Source organism: Syzygium oleosum, unplaced genomic scaffold (genome assembly GCF_021117445.2).
Source record: "Syzygium oleosum isolate NSW1041296 unplaced genomic scaffold, Sole_v2.1 Sole_v2.01, whole genome shotgun sequence".
Classification (NCBI taxonomy): Eukaryota; Viridiplantae; Streptophyta; class Magnoliopsida; order Myrtales; family Myrtaceae; genus Syzygium; species Syzygium oleosum.
The window spans coordinates 34,292,857-34,312,168 of NW_026607485.1; the positions used below are offsets into that span (position 1 = coordinate 34,292,857).

The 19,312-nt window shown below is 40.4% G+C and overlaps 2 protein-coding genes across 3 annotated transcripts; both read left to right on the forward strand.

The window, feature by feature from the left end:
* The first annotated feature begins 1,831 nt into the window (after positions 1 to 1,831).
* On the forward strand, positions 1,832 to 7,460 carry LOC115678880 (uncharacterized). The gene is made up of 8 exons (XM_030602357.2): positions 1,832 to 2,003; positions 2,605 to 2,628; positions 2,824 to 2,929; positions 3,033 to 3,101; positions 4,544 to 5,037; positions 5,660 to 5,921; positions 6,544 to 6,752; positions 7,130 to 7,460. Exons 1-8 carry the CDS (start codon positions 1,999 to 2,001, stop codon positions 7,194 to 7,196), a joined length of 1,236 nt encoding a protein of 411 aa, XP_030458217.1. The 5' UTR covers positions 1,832 to 1,998; the 3' UTR covers positions 7,197 to 7,460.
* Positions 7,461 to 14,691: 7,231 nt separating this feature from the next.
* Positions 14,692 to 19,307, forward strand: LOC115678872 (probable protein phosphatase 2C 33). 2 transcript variants are annotated; one of them, XM_030602345.2, is made up of 6 exons: positions 14,692 to 15,494; positions 15,606 to 15,918; positions 17,157 to 17,531; positions 17,623 to 17,740; positions 18,213 to 18,436; positions 18,520 to 19,307. In XM_030602345.2, the coding sequence occupies exons 1-6, from the start codon at positions 15,430 to 15,432 to the stop codon at positions 18,988 to 18,990; spliced, it is 1,566 nt and encodes a 521-aa protein (XP_030458205.1). In that variant the 5' UTR covers positions 14,692 to 15,429; the 3' UTR covers positions 18,991 to 19,307. The 2 variants fall into 2 exon arrangements, with proteins under 2 accessions (XP_030458205.1, XP_056170580.1); XM_056314605.1 differs by having other exon boundaries at positions 18,222 to 18,436.
* Positions 19,308 to 19,312: the final 5 nt, after the last annotated feature.

Here is a 19,312-nt window from a genome sequence, read left to right on the forward strand (position 1 = left end):
ACCCACTCCATCTCGTGGGTCAAAGCCGGGACGGTCTTCGCCAATGGGATGGTCACCCGGGTGAGCTAGTACTTTAGCACTTCCCTCACCGTCATGCAATTCGGTGGCTCTCCATTGTCAGATTTGTGACGACCGAGATCACCTCATTGCATTGCCAGCCAATCACTGTGGGAGACCAGCGTACATAGCCAAGTCAAGAAGTCCATGCCCGGTTTGGCCGTCGCCGGACTGCAATCTCGTTGGTGGCAACATGAATGGCCTTGGAGATGTGGTCCGAGCCGTTTGGGAGTGGTGGGAGGAACAACTTTGCCGTTGATCTCGAGGTAGAGCTCGGGGCGATCGGCGTTAAGAGTTGTCTTGGAGTCGCACGATGAGAGGATTCCCTCCTCCATGACCATAAGGCTGCGTTTGGTTGTCCGGATTTCTAAACAGGATAGGACTGGATAGGATAGGATAAGAAATCCTGAGATTTCTTCATATCCTATCCACTGTTTGGTGGATTACGGATTTAAAGTCGGATAGGATAATTTTTTTTGTTGTTGCTATTCACGGGTCCGGAGGAGTCGATGAAGGAAAAAAAGCCGAGAAATTTTTTTGGTGAAAGCGCACAAGGTGTGGGGATGAAGATGACGGCGAGTGGAGCGTAGAGTTTCTGGAAAAATAGGCATTAGAAATCCTATCTAAGTCTATCCCTCCCTCCCCTCAGATTTTTTTATCTGGGCTATATCCGGTCTATATCCGACCTTATCCTATACTGGACCATCACCAAACACAGGATAGGATAAAACATATCCTATCCTGATTTTTATCCGGTCGACCAAACGCAACCTAAGGTGTTGAAAGCTTCTCGAGCATAGGGGGCGAATCCGGTTGTTGTAGGAGAGAGAGAGAGAGATCTGGGAGAAAGTGGGTGGGGGAGAAAGAGTCAAATGAAGAAAAAGAGAAAGTTTGACGATACACTTTAACGTGGTAAATGGGATGGAAACCTAGCCGATGCCATATCTGGATACCAATCGAAAGTCGATGGTCATTTTTGCGTGACGAAAAAAAAGTTTGGGGCACATTCGACCTAGGCCTAAAATTAAGAATTTTTTTAGGGAAATTAGGCCATTCTTTGATTGTCTACTCAATTTGATAGTGGTTATATTTTTATCATCTTATTTTTTTGAAGAATTTGCGACTTGAATTGGTTGTTAAGGGCAAATTTGTCCGATCAAATTATACGGAGTTTTAAAAAGTTGTGGAAGAATATGTGTGATGAGAGGTAAAAAAATATATTAAAGAACGAGAATTTATTTAGGAAATAAATTTAAAAATATGTAGAATGAGAAATATTTTTTTCGATTTTGGAAAGTTTCGCAATCACTTCAACTTTTTAAATTATAATTTCATTGATTTTTTATATTGCGTCGTCGTATTGTTTTTGTCAGCAAACAAGAGTAAAAATAATCCCTTAATAAGTTCCGACCCAAAAAAAATCCATCAATAAGTTTATTTTTCATACGATAGAAACAACATCGGTTAGTAATTAGTGACACGTATGTCTGAACTGATTTTTCCACATTAAAATCTCGTGGTTCACGTATTTGTTTTTAAATTCAAAATTCTTGAAATTTTGACAATACTCCACGTGGATATTCAAATACGAAGTTTACATTATTTTCTCTAATTCGAATAATATTTTATAATGACTTAATATTTCTCATAAGTGCTATAATTGTTTTACCAAATGGCAATATATATACATATATATATATATATATATATATATATATATATATATATATATATATTACCTGAAGCCTTGGATTTCATAGCTCTCTTATTATATTCTCTTCCCCCATTTCTCCAAGAAGACTCTCTCTCTCTCTCTCTCCTCCTCTCTTCCTCTTCCTCTTCCTTCTTCCTTCTTCCTTCTCCTTCTCCTCCTCGAGCAGTCTCTCTGGACGCAGAGTCTCCCAAGACTCGGCCACCTCTGATCCCTTCTCATCTTGGTTTATGAGGTAACCTCTGTCTCTGTCTCTGTCTCTGTCTCTGTCTCTCTCTATGGCTTAATCTGTACGTTCTGTTCTTGGTGCTGTCCGAAAGATCCCGTTCGGTCTGTCGTCAATCTGTCGGCGTGCTTTGGCTTGTCTTTTTTGGGGGAAAGATCGAACCTTTGGGATGTTTACGTTGGTGGGTGTCTGTTCTTGATGGGTTTCTTGATTTGGTACCTGGATCCTGTCGACCTTTCTTTGTGCTCACGTGTAATCAAGATGCAGCTGTTCGGCTGAGCTTGGCTCGATTTGGCGATTTCGGTTTGAGTAAAGACGTGGCAGTGTTTTGCGAGGACTTGTTTTTGCCCCACACCCATCATCGACCCGAGTTTTTTCTTGACTGAAGAGCGTCACCGTGTTTCGTCCCGTGTTCCGCTTTACGAATTGTAGCTGATTAAGCCCTCCAAAGATGCCTTTTTTACTCTTAGGTTCTGTTCATCTGCTATATCAAAATTGCAGGCTTTGATTTGCTCCTCCTTTCTGTGTTCATTGATATGTCTCGGAATTGTGGTTGAGCTGTGGAGATGTGTGAATGGTAGCTGATTCTTGATTATTTTCGTGTATGCAGCTCGAAGGAGAAACCCACTCTCGGGTAAGTCTGCAGTTGTCCCATATATCTCGTGCAGATTCTGTTTTTGCTATTCCACGATTAACACAGTTCTTTTACAACTGCTTAACAAGGCTAAGTTCAATTCAGAGATTGTGCTCCCAAATGTTTCTGCATATTGTCTTTGCTTTTTACCGGAAGCTGGAGTCTTCTTTTATGATATTCTATTCGTCCATGCAGTGGTACGCGGATTAAGACCCGCAAACGGAATATTGCAGCTCCACTGGACCCTGCAGCATTTGCGGATGCAGTGGTCCAGATTTATCTTGATAATGCTGGTGATCTGGTAATTTTTTTTTTGTAATGAAGACATTTTCCAGCACTACACGTGTTTGTTGCACCTGGTGACCTAAATTTTATGCAGCTTACTGAATATTTAGTTTGAGCAGGAACTTCTTGCAAAAAGTGTTGAAGGTTCAGATCTCAACTTCTCAAGATATGGTGACACCTTTTTTGAGGCAAGCCTTTTAATACTGTACACCTTTTCCTCTCTAGCAATGGTCCTGTAGACCCTTGATATTGAGACTGCTCAGAGCCTTGGGCTAGAGCTTGTGTTTCTTGAAGAGTTCGACGCAATACAACTATGCAGTTTTTTGTGCATATGTAGACCTTTTGTTTTGTTTTTTTATTATCCATATAACCTTGTCAGGATTAGAGTTTCCTGCTGATTGACTTTCAAGAATACTTTTGGGTTTCATGATGTTGACAAGTGCTTGCTGGTAGCCTGGAAGCAAGCTACTGATTATGTTTAAATTAAAATCTGGTCAGTCGACTAGGTTTACTGTATCGAGATTTTACTTCTACAATTTATCGGAGTGTTAACTGTTAAGCTGTGCATGACATATGTTGGAAGTGCATTCCTCATTGAACTTCGTGGCTTAGCATGCTAGACCATGTATTTATCAAAGAGAGTGATTCAATTTGCTGAAGTTTTCTCGTTACAATTGAATCAACTTATCTCTTTTTTCATTCTTTCTAGTTACATTGACATAGTAGTTCAAAATAAACAAAATTTTCACCTACTGAGAATAATAATTCAAGATGTAACAAGGACATCATAACCGTATGAAAGTGAGGGAAAATTTATTAGACTTTTGTCAAGTTTTCTTTTTCAAGAAAGAACATTTACTGCTCGATGAATTGATAAGTTCCCATCTTCCTAACATTATGACGATTAAAGGAATGTAAATAATATTTAACTCGAAATTTTGTTACTTTGTGTTTTATGAGGTGTGGACCAAATGAAAAAAAAAAAACCTTTGCATTAGCCTCCACAAAAATAACACTAATGGATGCTAATTACTTGGTAAACATATTTATAATATTCAAGGAAAAAGGGATTAAAAATCACCAAGTGATGGGGGGTAAGGGATCTGGCCATAAAAAAGGAAGAAGTAGATACGAAAGAGATTTGACTAGTTGCTAGCTTGTAGCTAGGCTGTTGACTTGGAGAGAGAAATATGGCTTTTTTTTTGGGCGAAAGAGAGACATATGGCTTTGATATTGGGAATATGATAGTACAGTAACATGTGGGCTGCAAGTTGGGGCGGCTGAGGAATTCCATTGGTCTGAGGGGGCCATGGCCCCTTCCAGTCCCGGCCTGTACACATCCTCTGTGTACATGTACTTCTGTGATTGCTTGAGTGTGTTCGATTTGATTTCTGTGAACTTACTCTTGTCATTGTCATATATTCTTGGGAATTGCCAAAGTTATGCTGATGAAAGATTATAATAAACCTTGACTTTTGATATGCATAAAATCTACAATGACATTTTTAATGTACTGCATTCCTTAAACTTAAAGCTGTTTTTATTGAATTTTTTTGTCTTAACAGGGGGCAGTTCTGTTTTATATTCATTCTGTTACACCATAAATATTTAAATTGTGTTGCCGCGACAGGTCGTTTTCACAGGAGGGCGTACACAACCTGGCACTACTAAACCTGATGAAGGGGAGCGCCACCCTTACTCTATTCTAGACTGTGAGACCAAGCGTGAAGCAATACTGCCATCTGTTATCTACATACAGAAAATTTTGCGGCGGAGGCCATTTCTCATCAAGAATCTCGAAAATGTTATGCAAAAACTCTTACAATCGATGGAGTTTCTTGAAGAAGATGAAAGGAAGAAACTGGCAATTTTTACGGCACTTGCATTCACCCAGAAACTATCTGGGCTTCCACCAGAGACCGTATTTCAACCCCTGCTCAAGGATAATCTCGTGGCAAAAGGGCTAGTTCTCTCATTTGTAACTGATTTTTTTAAGGAATATCTGGTTGATAACAGCCTTGATGATCTGATTGCAATCCTGAAGCGTGGAAAGGTGGAGGATGATCTTCTGAAATTTTTCCCATCGGCTAAGCGCTCTGCTGAAGGTTTCTCTGAGCATTTCACGTGAGTACCTCTTCTTGTAATGTGAGATGACTAAGAAATTTCCTTGTATTGTCTTTGGCATGTTTTGATTTGTCAACTATGGTCTAGATTATGTAACTAGGAAGAAGCTGCATACTTGTGATTTTCTTCTTTTCGAGACCTTGTTTCATTGTTTGCTTGAGCTCTGAATCAATGCTATTGAGAAAGGGCCGTAACTTGTTGTGTTCATAATGCAAGCTTTTGGCTTTAAACTGGCAGGTTGTTCTCGCATGATCTAGTTTGTGAAAACTTGGTTCTCTCTCTCTCTCCCTGTTACCATATGCAAGTAGCTTACTGCTTTGGTAATAGCACATTGGGATTTGTAAATTCTCCCACTAATAAGATATGGAGAAATGGCTTGTTCACCTGAATATTATTACGCAACATCTGTAATCTCTGTGTAAGAATCTTAGTATCCAAGTTTTCCCTGTTAATTTCTCGGGTATTATTCGCTACTTTGACTTTACTATCGTCATATTTGTAGTCATAATTTCCGTCTTTATTGTCAATATTATAGTCAATATCTCTAGTTGCAACCTCCAATCCCTCCTTCAGCCTTTAATGTACTTCAAAGGTATACACACAAAATTTTTGTTAATTTCAGCAAGGAAGGGCTTAATCCCTTGGTGGAATACAACGAGAAGAAATTATTTGATGGGAGACTGAAGGAGATGAAATCTGCCCTGACTGCTCAGATTGAAGAGGAAAATGATATATCTGAAGTGATAGACACTGTGAAGCAGCGCCTTAAGGATGCCAAGTTACCCGACATTGAGGTGGTGCGAATGCTTTGGGATGTCATAATGGATGCAGTTCAGTGGTCTGGGAAGAATCAGCAGCAGAATGCTAATGCCGCTCTGCGTCAGGTGCACTTAGTCTCCCTCCTTTCTTGTGTTTTATATCGTGATCATTTAGTTTATCTCACGAGCCAAATATGATCAAATATGATTATGACTTTCACGTGAATCTTTGTTATATAAATGATGAAGGTGATTTCCCTGGCCATGGCAACCTTTTGAAAACCGGATCAGATGAGCTGGTTTAATGGGGAGCTGGTTGCCTGTCTGGTCCAGTTATATTGCTAGAAAATTATTGCACCTTGTTGCTGATGATCAATGATTTGCTGTTTGGTGGTTTCGTAGAGGCAAATTGCATGTGCAACATGAATGGTTTTTGCACTAGGAATTTACTTAAAAATTGAGAACAGGAAATGTATAAGCCACTTGATCTCTATACTTATCCTTATTTACATAGCAGTTTGCTTAGTACAAATAGTTGATGTGCATTGGAGAAGAGTTAAAATGATACATTAGAATGTTGGATGTTATTAAGAAGTTGCCATCCCTTAGAAAGTCTCCGTGAAACAGTTCCGTTTTGGTCAAGCGGATGTCTTCTCACCTGTTAAAAGTTTATTAACCAACCTTTATAAGCTCTCGTGAAACTTTTACTTTTTAAAAGATTTTAACGACAATGTCCTTCATTTTGCAGGTAAAAACATGGGCCGGACTTTTAAATACCTTCTGTACAAGTGGGAAACTTGAGCTGGAGCTCATGTACAAAGTCCAAATGCAATGCTATGAGGATGCTAAGCTGATGAAGTTGTTTCCCGAAATTGTGAAGTCCCTCTACGACCAGGATGTGCTTGCAGAAGACACCATTCTTCATTGGTTCAGCAAAGGAACCAACCCCAAGGGCAGGTATACCTCCCCGTATACATTTTTGCATTGATAAATGCCTGCAGAGGACACCATCAGTTTCCTGTGTTCAAAGCTTTTATTAAGTTGCGCACAATTTAGTCATGATATATTAGGAGTATGATTAAAGGAGGTGAGTATATAGATTGACTTGACATGGTGAGCTGCGTGGGGTTGGTTGGAACTTAAGCAAGGCAAATATACATAAATGACTTTTGGCCTTAAGAGACCTGGGTTTACCGCATTTACTCATTATAGTAGGTGTGCCAAATTGGATCAATTTGCTCTGGATAGTTTCACTTCTCTTGTCATACTTGATGTGATCTATTGATTTCTGTGTCCTGCTCAACTATCTTGTCTTATTTTGATGCAATGTGCAGGCAAATATTTGTGAAATCACTAGAGCCTTTGGTGAAATGGTTGGAGGAAGCAGAGGAGGAAGAGTAGCTGCAGCCACAACGGCAGTTGATAACACCAGAGCCAATCTAGTTCCTTTGTATTACTATTACTATTGCCAATTACCTTTCTGCATAACGCAAAACTCGTTTCCACGTGCCTGGGAAACATTGACTGCCTTTTGGTGATCATGATGACGAAAGACTAGCCACAGCCACTCCGGCAATTGATAACACCATAGCCAAACTTGTTCCCATGTATTACTATTGCACTGGTTACCTTTCACCGTAACGCAATACTCGTTTCCACTTGCCTGGGAAACATTGAAATGCCTGTTGTTGATCATCATGGTGATGAAAACTGTGAATTATTTTGAAGTATGCGACAAATAAATCTGTCTGATGGCATGGTTTTGTGAGGGAGCCTGCAAGGAGACCCTAGCTTGGGTCATCTGGAGTCCACCCACATGACTGAACGAGAGTGAATGAAAAGCCAAACTCCTCGTGTGTCCATAGAAGAGTAGCTGCAATGCATGAGCCTCACCAGGAGGGAATTCAAGATAAAAAAAAATTGGCATGCATCATATGCATCGACAAACAAAACTTGATTTCTTCTTCATTGTTTTCTCCTTACCTTTTTTGGTGGACAAATAAAAGGCAAGTGCAGAAAGCTAGGATCACCTTAGGTAAAGGGTCCCGAAAGTCAAATGTTTGTGCGGGAGCTGCTGGTTTTGGTAGGTAAAGATGCGAAAACAACATTGACTTAGTCTCTGATCAAGAGGACAAAATACTCGATGAACTTTGAAGATGACAAAGCCTGTTTTTTCACCTGCAAAATGGAGAGCCAGCTGAGCAGAGTAGGTTTGGCCCGGTGGTTGGCTTGGCTCGTCATTTTCTACTTTTCGTCTTGTAGTCCGAATGATTGTGTCGTGGGGCAGAAAACGTGGGGGAATTTCTTGGCTAAGACTCGGGGCCGAGCGGATCCGGTGAATCACAGTGCCTACATGATCAAAGGCTGTGATTCAGCAGGATCTTTGGATCCGGCGAGTATTTCCCGAAAAACATGAGACACTTCTTCACCCGACATCCCCAGTATTTCCCGAAAATACGAAACGGAATGCCTTCCCTTGGTTCGAATGCATGGACAACCCAGTTGCTGGTCCATTTGTTTCCACAGTTGAAGGAGAGTCTCTGAGATGGAATTGAATTACGAACGTTTGGGCCTTGTTTTGCAATAGATGAGAACCATGACATGAAAAGTAATGTGGAAGTTGTCAAAAAAAGTCCAATGATTCCAATTCCTCTGTCCCCACCCTCCTTTCCCAAGCCGCCCATGCCACCCTTTGGTGTTGGATGCACGAAAGCTAAGGTCTAAATCGCCACTCTTCCTTTTGGCCTTTATGGCTAATTAGCAACGTTGCGGCTCTCTTTCTTTTACGCGCTACGCATAAAGCTAAGGCCGCGAGAAACGAGCGCGTACATGCCACATATCTTTGGATTGTGATGTGAAGTGAATCTCACGCGATACCCAAATGTTTGTTTCGATCTTTTGCGCATTGATTTCGAATCATCGAGTTTGTGCACTGACAAGCCCTCTCGTTGGTGGGAGGTCCATGCCCAAAGTGTCACTTCTCCCAACTGTTCATGGAAGATCAAAATCCACATTGTTCCGGGAGGCCTTAAATCCCCCACGTAGCATGTGATGAGAGTGCGGCTAGGTAGGGCAGCACTTTTTGAGTTGCTCTGCCATTTACAGCCCCGACAGAATCATTAAAAAGTTACCACTTAAATTAAGATATACGTTGTTAAGGTAGGTTGTTGACGTAGGTCGTGTTTATTTTGAGAAAAATTTCATGAAAGTATTTTTTAAGAAAATGTCTTCTCTTAGGAAATTTGTTTTTAAACTTTAAATTTGTACATTTTCTTTGATCATAAATGATTTTTCATCGACTGATTATTTTCGATAAGTCAAACGTGTGAAATTCTAGAAAACTAATTAGTTGAAAATTCTTTCACGCAAACAAACACACCATAAATAAGAATATCTACTTTGTTTTGGCAATTGAATGAAAGGTCGACATCGTCCTCACAAATGTTGGGACTGCACAGCAGAAACCCAATACCTTTTCTCGGAGAGATCGTCAAAATGGAGCTCAAGTCTAAACTCATCAACATATCTAATTGAACTCACATTTACTAAAAAACTCAAGCCAATGAGTTTTGAACCAACTTGGATATATTAACTGCTCTACATCACACCAATTTTTCGATGTGAGATTTTTGGGAAAATTACCAAACAAGTCATAAACCTATTGCAATGGTGCCAATTCAGTCCTAAGCCTTTTGCAATTGTGTCAATTCAATCCATCCGGCCACTTTTGGCCGGTCGGCGCTGATGTGGACGCCGGCCGACTGACGTGGCATTATTTTAATATTATTTTTTTTTTTCGAATTTTTTTTTATATTTTTTTCCTTCTCTCTTTTTATTTTTTTCCTTTCCTTCTTCCCCCTGCCCGGACCGGCCAGGGGGAAGATCGTCGGCGAGGTGACCTCGCCGGCCACTGGGGAGGCTCACCCAGCCCTAGCAAGGGTCGGCGAGGGCGGAGCTTGCCATGGCTAGGCGAGCTCGACCTCGCCCATATCTGGCGAGGTCGAGCTTTGCCATGGCTATGGGAGAGGTTGAGCTCGCCCAGCCATGGCGAGCTCCGCCCTCACCTTGCCCAGCGACGGTGAGGCTCGCCCTCGTCAGTGCCGGTGAGGGCGAGCCTCCCCTCGCTAGCCCTAGCCCCTGGCCGGTCCGGCCACCGGGGGAAGAAGAAAGGCAAACAAAAAAAATAGAGAAAGGAAAAGAAAAAATTTCGAGCTCCATCCTCGCCGTCGCACAGCCATGGCGAGGCTCGACCTCGCCAGATCTGGGCAAGGTCGAGCTCGCCAAGCAGCGGCGAGGGTAGAGCTCGCCATGGCTGGGTGAGTTCGACCTCGCTCACAGCCATGGCGAAGCTCGACCTTGCCAGATCTGGGCGAGGTCGAGCTCTCCCAACCATGGTGAGCTCCGCCCTCGCCAGCCCTCGCTGGGGTTGGGCGAGGCTTGCCCTCGCTAGTGCCAGTGAGGTCACCTCGCTGGCGATCTTCCCCCTGGCCGGTCCGGCCAGGGAGAAGAAGGAAAGAAAAAAAAAAGAGAAAGAAAAAAAAATTCAAAAAAAATATTAAAATAAATGCCACGTCAGCCGCCCGACGTCCACGTCATCGCTGGCCAGGCAGCCAAAAGTGGCCGGATGGACTGAATTGGCACAATTGCAAAAGGTTTAGGGCTGAATTGGCAAAAAAAAAGGTTTAGGACTGAATTGGCACAATTGCAATAGGTTTAGGACTTTTTTAGTAATTTTCCAGAGATTTTTCTAACACAATTCACACGTGCATCTCAACAATCTCCCCCTCACGTGTGAGCTTAGTGTTAAATATACTCCCCCTTAATTAAGATATCTTTTACATAAAGATATCTCAACTTGAATATCCATTAACATCCATCGAGCCTGCACTATCGCAACACCCACCGCTTGGAAACCGCGTTGGTTATCAGATTTATTTCTTGAGGTTTATACCAAATACCTGAACAAATTGGGGGCCTCATCAATCAATCATTAGCTTTGATATCATTTATTGGGAGCGCGTAAGGGGCCCAAATCCAAGCCTATCCGGTTGAAACCACATTCACTCAAAAGCTTAAATCAATGAGTTGTGAGCCAACATAGATATGTTTATTGCTCCACTCTACACTAATTTTTCGCTGTAGGATTTTTCTAACACAACTCACACGTGAATCTCAATAGCGAGTTTCATTCAAAGTGTGAAAAAGATCGTACTTGGCTTCATGCATGTGCGATCAAGACAACTAAGGTTTTCCCCGTATATGCATGCATTATTCGCCCATAGGTTCAAGATTTGATAAATTATCAAAGGACAGAACATGGAACCACCGACTTCGGTGTATTAAAAGCTTCGTGGGCCGTCCTGTCTTGAGGTCAACGACGAGGACATTCCCCTTAAAATGGGAACATACCGATGTGTCACCATGTGGGGGAGGGAGAGAATCTATTTCATCACACACGAAAATGGAGCAACTCTGACCGATTCTAGGATCGATTTAGGACGATGGGAATCCTGCGATTTTTCCTTAGATATGATCGGCACCTTCTTATCTGTTCGTGTACTGGCTCGACAATCGCATCGGAGATGCAGATCACAGACCATCATATGTCGTGCTTATCACTGTCTTCTGCATGATGCTTGGCTGTGATGAATGTGAGGGGCGAGGAACCAAGTACGTTCTCTGGCGTGCTTCACGTGGGGCTCGTGCTAATTATTCGATCCATTGAGGGACTACGACGGACGATCTCATCATATATGCCAAGGTTTTGTGCATTACATGATGAGGTGTTCAATGATATTGAAATGTGTACTTCATAGAGAAAGGCATATTGAAATGCAAGTGTGATTATTCTAGTGGATATAAACAGGTTGGCTGTTCTCTGTCATTAAGCGTTGGTGATAAACTGATAAGCAGCCCAGCTAATTGTACCTCAATCTGAAATCATGATCGTAGGACCTGCCTTAGAGAGTTTGGATGCTCGTTCCCATGCTTGATTAGTAAAAGGCTATTTACAAGATGATTGTACGAAATGGGCAAGCATTTTTATCCGAGAAGATGAATGACAAAGTACAAACAAAAGGCAAAGCAGGCCATCTTTTAGGTTAGATTATCCAATCTGAAAGTTCAAGTTAATAGGTAAAGAGAGATCACATGTAAATAAAGAACATGTAAATCTTATAGACAAGTTATGCTAGACACTTTAACACTCCACCTTACAAGCAAGCCGGACGTGAGATACGACGAGAGGGGGCCGTACGACAAGTGATAAACCGGGGTATAATCAAACTTTGGTATCACGTTAAAAAGCTCGATCCAAAAACTATTAACTAAAGAGAGGTTGCATGTATTAGACAAGTGACACGAGATATTTTAATACTTTAGAAAGCCACGAATAGAATAAGGTACGAAAAAAGGGCAGAAAAGGGAGTGAATACTAGATGATAGAGAGCATTAGGGGTGTGCAAAATGACTGCCCGGACTGGACCAGACCGGATCGGCCGGTTTGGTCTGGTTTCCGGGAGTGTCGGTCCGGTTCCTGATTCCTAAAAGTGGAACCGGTGTCCGAGCGGTCTGATTCCCGATTCCAAAGGGGAACCGGACCAGACCGGACCGACTATATATATTTCAAAAAATTAGTAAATGTGAACTAAATCTTAAGTGAATTTCATCGACATAAATTTATTAACAAAAATTACTAAAATGTGAACTAAATCCTAAGCGAGCTTCATTCATATAAACTCATTGACAAAAATTAGTAAAATGTAAACTAAACCCTAAGTGTTTGACCAAAAAAAAAAAAAACCGAACCCCCTAAGTGACTGATTCCATTGGACCGGACCATCGGCCGGTCCGGTCCCTAGTTCCCAATTGGGAACCGGGAACCGATCACCCCTAGAGAGCATGCAATTTCCAGGAAGATAGATTGGGGATTAAACAATAGAAAGATGGGTGGATCTTTTATGGGTCATTATTTGCGAGATGTCATTTTCTTTTTGAAAAAAAATTCTACCAACCTCATTATATTAAGGAGAAAAGTCATAAAAATCTCAAATTATATCTACTGTGATACATTTATCATAATTTATGACAAAAAAATCATAAATTATGTCCACCATAACACATTTACTTTAAAATTTTTATTGTGACGTAAAAAGCCTCAAAATTGTACTTACGTGACACATTTACTTAGATTAATTTTCAGCTAAAATAATGTCGTTTTCATTTTACTTAAGTCACGTGAGCATCATATCAATATTGTTTGCTTTTTGTCGTTAATGTAGACAGATTTTTAACGGTTCTCATTGATAAAATTTTAATGGAAGGTAAATGTGTCACACAGGTACAAGTTTGAGATTTTTGGTATCACAGAAAAAAAATTTAAGCTAAATATGTCACATTGAGCATAATTTAGAATTTTTGGTGGCTACCCTCTATTAATCGTAAATACTATTGTCATAGTTTGACCTTCATTAATTTTAGTATATAATAGAAGGAAAAAAAACAGTAAAGGAAAAGGAAAAGGAAAAGGAAAAGAAAAAAACAGAAAGTGGAAAATAATTAAAAAGAAAAAGACAGAAATGCCCTTGTTCTGGTCGTCGGAACAATAACGTGCTCGCCGGCCAGTGAACATTTGGCCGGCTGGCGAACTCAGACCCTTACTTGAGATTAATTGGGCACTTCGAGTCATTATTTGAGACTGATTGGACACTTCAAACCTTTATTTGACACTATATCCATTTGGGGTCCTTTTTTTAGAAAAAGACACTACTTGGGATCCTTAATTAGAATTTTCCCTAAAAATAACTCTAACTCGCTTGCTTTGGCTGTCGTACTCAAGCTGACGCAAAAGCATATGATGCTTTTTTGGCTCATTTTTCAAATAATTTTCATGGGGTTTTCTACTCACGTATATATTATTTAGCCAGTCAATAATCCTTTTTCAATAATAATAAAAATAAATAATTGAAAAAAAAAGAAAAATCAAAATGCAGCTAGGCACACGGTGAACTAGTGAATCTTATCCTCTTTATCACGGTGATAAAGATGATCTAAATTCTAAACTAGCATCTTACATTTTTTATAAAGTGTCACGCTTTCCAGACAAGAATCAGAACATCCCTAGGCCAACATGATTTGCCTCATTTTCTTCCACTTAATGGTTTATTAATTACGGATTGTGCGATTTGCTCCTAAATTCTTATTTCGCATAAATAATTTATTTTAATAAAATTTCCTAGGAAAAAATTGGGGAATGTACTTCAAATTTTAGAAAAATAAAGAATTAAAATGCTCCCTCAAATCAATAAAATGGGAAAAAAAAATGAAGATAGACACAATTGGTACCCGAACTTTAGCTCAATATGCAATGTCATCACTAAACTTTTAATTTGTTCAATATGATTCTTGAACCTTACTCCAATGTGTAATGTGTCTTTGAATTTTTTGTTTAATGGGGTCACTGAACTTTTGCTATGTGTTCAATTTAATCCCTGAACTATATCTTGTCCTTAAACTTAAATTAATAGAAATATAATATTGATCATGTTCATATAGTTCGGGGACTAAATCGAACAAGTACAAAAAACATAGTGACCACATTGAACCAAAAGTTCAGGGTCCACATTACATATTGATGTAAAATTTAGATACCATATTGAACAAATGAATAGTTTATGGACGACATTGTACATTAAACCAAAGTTCAGGGATCATTTAAATCCAAAAGAAAATACCGAAAATTGAAAGAGCATAAATCCAAAGAAAAGAGTAATGTCCACGAGTACATAATTATATGTGTGTGCATATAGGTATATATTCTTGTTTTTGAATTTTTGTGCAGTTCTAGTTTATTATTAATAGCCTTCGCAATTATTCCAAGCTACCATCAAAAGTCTAATAACCTCTGTTCCTTCTTCATCGTTTGGTGCTCCCTTTCTCTCTCCCTCTCTCTGCCCAGTTGGTGGGTGTTTCTGGTTGATCCTCGTTCTGCTTCATCTTCACGGAATCTCTCTACTCCGTTTCTTTCGCACCCCCCCTTTGCTTGATCTCGAAAAGCTTCGTGCTTTAGTTGTAGTTCTTGCGTCTGGGTCGCTTGCTTGCTTTGATCTGTGGAAGCAATGAGAGGTGGGGGGGAATCTTTTCCTTTAGGTGCAGACATTTTGGGTGATGCACGTTTGATCGTGATAGACACGGTCGAGCGATGAGTTGGGTCAGTCGAGTTTCGTCCTGGAAGTAGTTTCTTCCGAAGGGTTATTGGACTGAAACCCAGAATTGGATTTGTCTGCAGATAAGTTTTTTTCCTACACGATCTGCTATCATTTTTGGCTGCCATCTTAGAAGGATCGTCTCATTCGGGTTTAGAAAGTTGAAAAAGGAGAGGAGAGAAGAAAGCATTTTGTTGCATACTAGCTTTTTGAAGGCCTTTTATAGCTGCAATTAGCTTGTGCCACAGGGTGGAATGTTTTTTTTTTGCTTCTTAAGGAGATTTGGCGTGGCGGCTTATGCGAGTTAAGCAGGTTGTGTGATCTTAAAAGGGGCTAGAATCCAGATTGTAATCTGATGTGCTTGTAGACTGATGCTACTGTTGGGTTGTCATTTAAGAAGCCTCATGAAATAAGGGCTGATCAGCAGATTAATGTCTGATTATCGAGTTGTGAATGCACGAGGTTGGAATCCTTGCTTGCTGGTCGTAGCTGAGAGGTAAGGCTGAGTCGCAGGATTTATTAACACTACTCGTTAAGACCGGAAACTTAGACCATTTTAAGCAGGTTCTTGCCAATAGTATCTGACGGATCCATCTTCTGATAATAGGGAGTTTAGTTGTGTGGCTGCTCTGGAGTGCTTAATTAGCATAATCAGGGCCCTGAGAATGGGGTCCTGCTTATCCGTGGAAAGCAGGAGCCCTGTCCCCGGATCACCGATATCTCCGGCACGGGGTGTTAGGAAAAGGAAAAACTCGAAGAAAAGACCAGGGTTGCGGAATTCTTCCTTTGACTACCGGAGGGAGGAATCATTGCATAGGATTCCTGGAAGGTTGTTTCTGAATGGATCAAGCGAAACTGCCTGCTTATTTACCCAGCAAGGAAGGAAAGGGACCAATCAAGATGCCATGATTGTATGGGAGGTCAAGTCCTTTCCTACTGTATTTTGCTATGTTCTGGGAATGGGAATTAAAAACTTTTTGCATCATTCAAACTTAGCTTGTAAAGAGCAATGCACAAGTTTCTGAAGGTTGTAGCTTACTGAATCTGCTATACAGGGTTTGCTTCCTTTTTGTCTTGTGCACTTAAAGGGATTGACCATATTGTTATATCTTGACGTTACCTTTTAATAGGTACTTAAATTATTTTAACAATATCAGCTTCCTGAGATTCAGCAAGAATGCAACGATCTCTACACAGAAAAAGCTTTTGCTGTATCAAAGTGGAAAGCATGTTCATTTTTTTAAGTCTTTGAAGGCCTAATTGAGTTGGAGATTAACTTCTGACATTGCTTTTGATAAGTAGATTACGTTTTCTTTTTACTTTGCTATGAGTTAGTCTACATGCATGAATATGTGAATCCTATTTATCTTATCTTCACAATGACCTCACTTTCCATGTGTAGAGATCCATGTTATCGGCTTCTATTTTCTGCTTAAGGAAAGAAACACGATCTTCCTATGTTCTCATATCTCTCTTCATATTGTAGTTTCATGTGGTTATACTCACCCTACTGGTTGAAAGTATTGTTATATTAACTTGTTAATTTGGAAATCCGTTTTTGTGAAAATGGTCAGCTTTCCTCCCTTGTCAATTGAAGAGTTACGAGTATACATGAAGTTCCTCTTGGATAAATTCCTAAGCATTGTCTGAGTGCAATTTATTGTAAACTACAAGTGCAGCTATTTGGTTGGATTCCCCATTTGGTCTGTTCATAATCGTTGCCGTTATGTTGTACCTTTCTTGACTGCTCATCTGCTTATATTATTTAAATAACTACCTCTTCTTATCTATTCAGTTGTTGCTGACGTGTGCTTGTAGGCACTTGTAATTGCTATCATGACGGTCTTTTCTCTTTCCTTGATGAAAGGTCTCTATGGGTTCTCCTGGGTTTTGATGATAATTGTACTATTGTCCAGTAATCATGAAATAGAATGATGAAGTTCTGTGTCCTCTTTGTCTCATGGCTTGCAAATCAAAGAACGTCTCTCTCTTCTGCGCCTTTTATGTTCTTATAGTCGTGTTAAAGGTTTAGAGACTATGTAGCATTGGATGGTTGTGTCATGTTTTAGCAATGCCGTTTGGTTCCTTGAATAATTTATATTTGTGCCTTTTCAATTAGAGTTGTCTCATCTCACGCAATAAAGTTGTGAATTTTCAGAATTTCTGCTCAAGGAAAGACACAGTTTTTTGTGGTGTCTTTGATGGACATGGGCCCTATGGTCATATGGCTGCAAAGAGAGTGAGAGATTTACTTCCCCTAAAATTGAGTGCTCACTGGGAAGTCTCTATAAAAACTGAGGATGCTCTTAGTGCCTTGACGAGCATAAATTCTGAAGATACTGCCTCAATATCTTTGGATGAGGAATCGAGGGTCTCTACTGACCTGGAGGAAACGGAAAAGCACCCCGAGGTCTTTCAGGCACTCAAAAAATCATTTTTGAAGGCTTTTAAAATCATGGATAGAGAGCTGAGGGTGCACGCTGACCTTGATTGCTTCTGCAGTGGGACAACAGCGGTGACCTTAGTCAAGCAGGTTACTACCTAATCATGATTAAGGACCTTCATTCTGATATATTTTCATAATAAAGGGATCTTGATAATAAATGTGTCCGTGGTTTTGGTAGGGTCGATACCTTGTGATTGGCAATGTTGGGGACTCTAGAGCTGCACTAGGTACACGAGATGTAGATAACTCTCTCATTGCAGTTCAGTTAACTGTTGATCTCAAGCCTAATCTTCCAGGTTTCTCTCTCTCTTTCTGTCTCTCTTTCTCACACACGAAAATTGAAAAGAAAAAAGGAAATGGGAAACGTCTGGCTTATAAACTATAATTGCTTAGGGCTAGTGCATTTTTTAATTTAAGAAATTTGGTAAAAGAGAACACACATACAATGAAACTTGTACACCTTGCTTGTCAGCAACCAAGAGATGTAGTTAAAAGGGGCAAATGGCAAGATAGATTAATCACTTGTATAAATCATATTGAACTTTTTATAAGTATATGGCATTATTTCTGTGAGGTTTTCACTCGAAAATGATGAATTTTCGGAAACACTTTGCAAATGCATACCAATGCAGAAAGTCTTCTTTCTTACATCTCGGGCCCAGATTCTGGAGTTGGATGCCAAAAAAGTGACTGAGTTCTCACCTAATTCTTGCAATTTCTTTTAAGCCATATTTTTCTCAAGTATCTCATTCCTTTAATTTGAGATAGCGGAAGCAGAGAGAATCCGAAAGTGTAGAGGACGGGTATTCTCTCTTCAAGATGAACCAGAAGTTGCTCGTGTCTGGTTACCAAACAATGACTCTCCTGGCCTTGCAATGGCACGAGCTTTTGGTGATTTCTGCCTTAAGGATTTTGGTCTAATCTCTGTACCAGAAATATCATACCGATGTCTAACAGAGCAGGATGAATTTGTTGTGCTGGCAACAGATGGGGTAGGTGGTCCAGCTGTAATGCATCACCACTTACTTTAGTTTAGAGATTATAATTGCGATTAATAATCCCAAATCATTCACAGGTCTGGGATGTGTTGTCAAACAAGGAAGTGGTAGACATTGTTGCTTCAGCCCCAGCACGTTCCTCTGCAGCTCGAACCTTGGTGGAGTCAGCAGTTCGGGCATGGAAGTGCAAATACCCCACTTCCAAAGTTGATGACTGTGCTGCTGTTTGCCTCTTTCTGGACTCTGACAATTTGTCCACGGCATCCAATTTAATATCCAAGGAACAACTTACTTTGAGGGATCAAGTTGACACAAGCAGTAACAGAGAAAGGGTTGTTGCAATGGCTGACCTCTGTGGATCAGACGTGATGGTTGAAGTTGGTAAAGGTTGCATGTCTAAGCATGAGGAAATGGATTCCAAATCTGAGAAAGATTGGTCTGCTCTTGAAGGAGTGTCTCGGGTAAATACTCTCTTGACTCTGCCAAGGTTTGTTGCCCAAAAGGAAATAAAGGCAGTTAGGGATGCAAGGAGTCTTAAAGAATCATAAACAAGGTCTGCCTCTGTCATTCGCTTTTCAGTATGTCGTTTTCTTTTCTCCCCTTTCCTGTTTCTTTGTCTGCAGAATGGATGGGAGAAAAGGATACGCATTTAGCGTTGTCAATCGTTCTAGAGAGATAGGCCCGGCTTTATTAGCATGCCTGGGACTATGAGAATGTCCTCTCTCTCATTTTTGGTGTGGGATGGATGTGCAGTTTTGTAGAAATCCTACTCTCCACCGATTATTATTTTCTCTACACAGAATATTTGTGCCCCGCAATTGTGCTGACAGTCCAATTATTTACATGAATGATCTCTTCTTGTGAATATGG

Coding starts and splice junctions, on each gene's coding strand:
- LOC115678880 (XM_030602357.2), top strand. Junction 5,038..5,659: donor GGTTTCTCTGAGCATTTCAC/GTGAGTACCTCT, acceptor TGTTAATTTCAG/CAAGGAAGGGCTTAATCCCT. Junction 5,922..6,543: donor CTAATGCCGCTCTGCGTCAG/GTGCACTTAGTC, acceptor TTCATTTTGCAG/GTAAAAACATGGGCCGGACT.
- LOC115678872 (XM_030602345.2), top strand. CDS start 15,430: ATGTCTGATTATCGAGTTGTGAATGCACGAGGTTGGAATCCTTGCTTG. Junction 15,919..17,156: donor ATGCCATGATTGTATGGGAG/GTCAAGTCCTTT, acceptor GTGAATTTTCAG/AATTTCTGCTCAAGGAAAGA. Junction 18,437..18,519: donor TTGTGCTGGCAACAGATGGG/GTAGGTGGTCCA, acceptor AATCATTCACAG/GTCTGGGATGTGTTGTCAAA.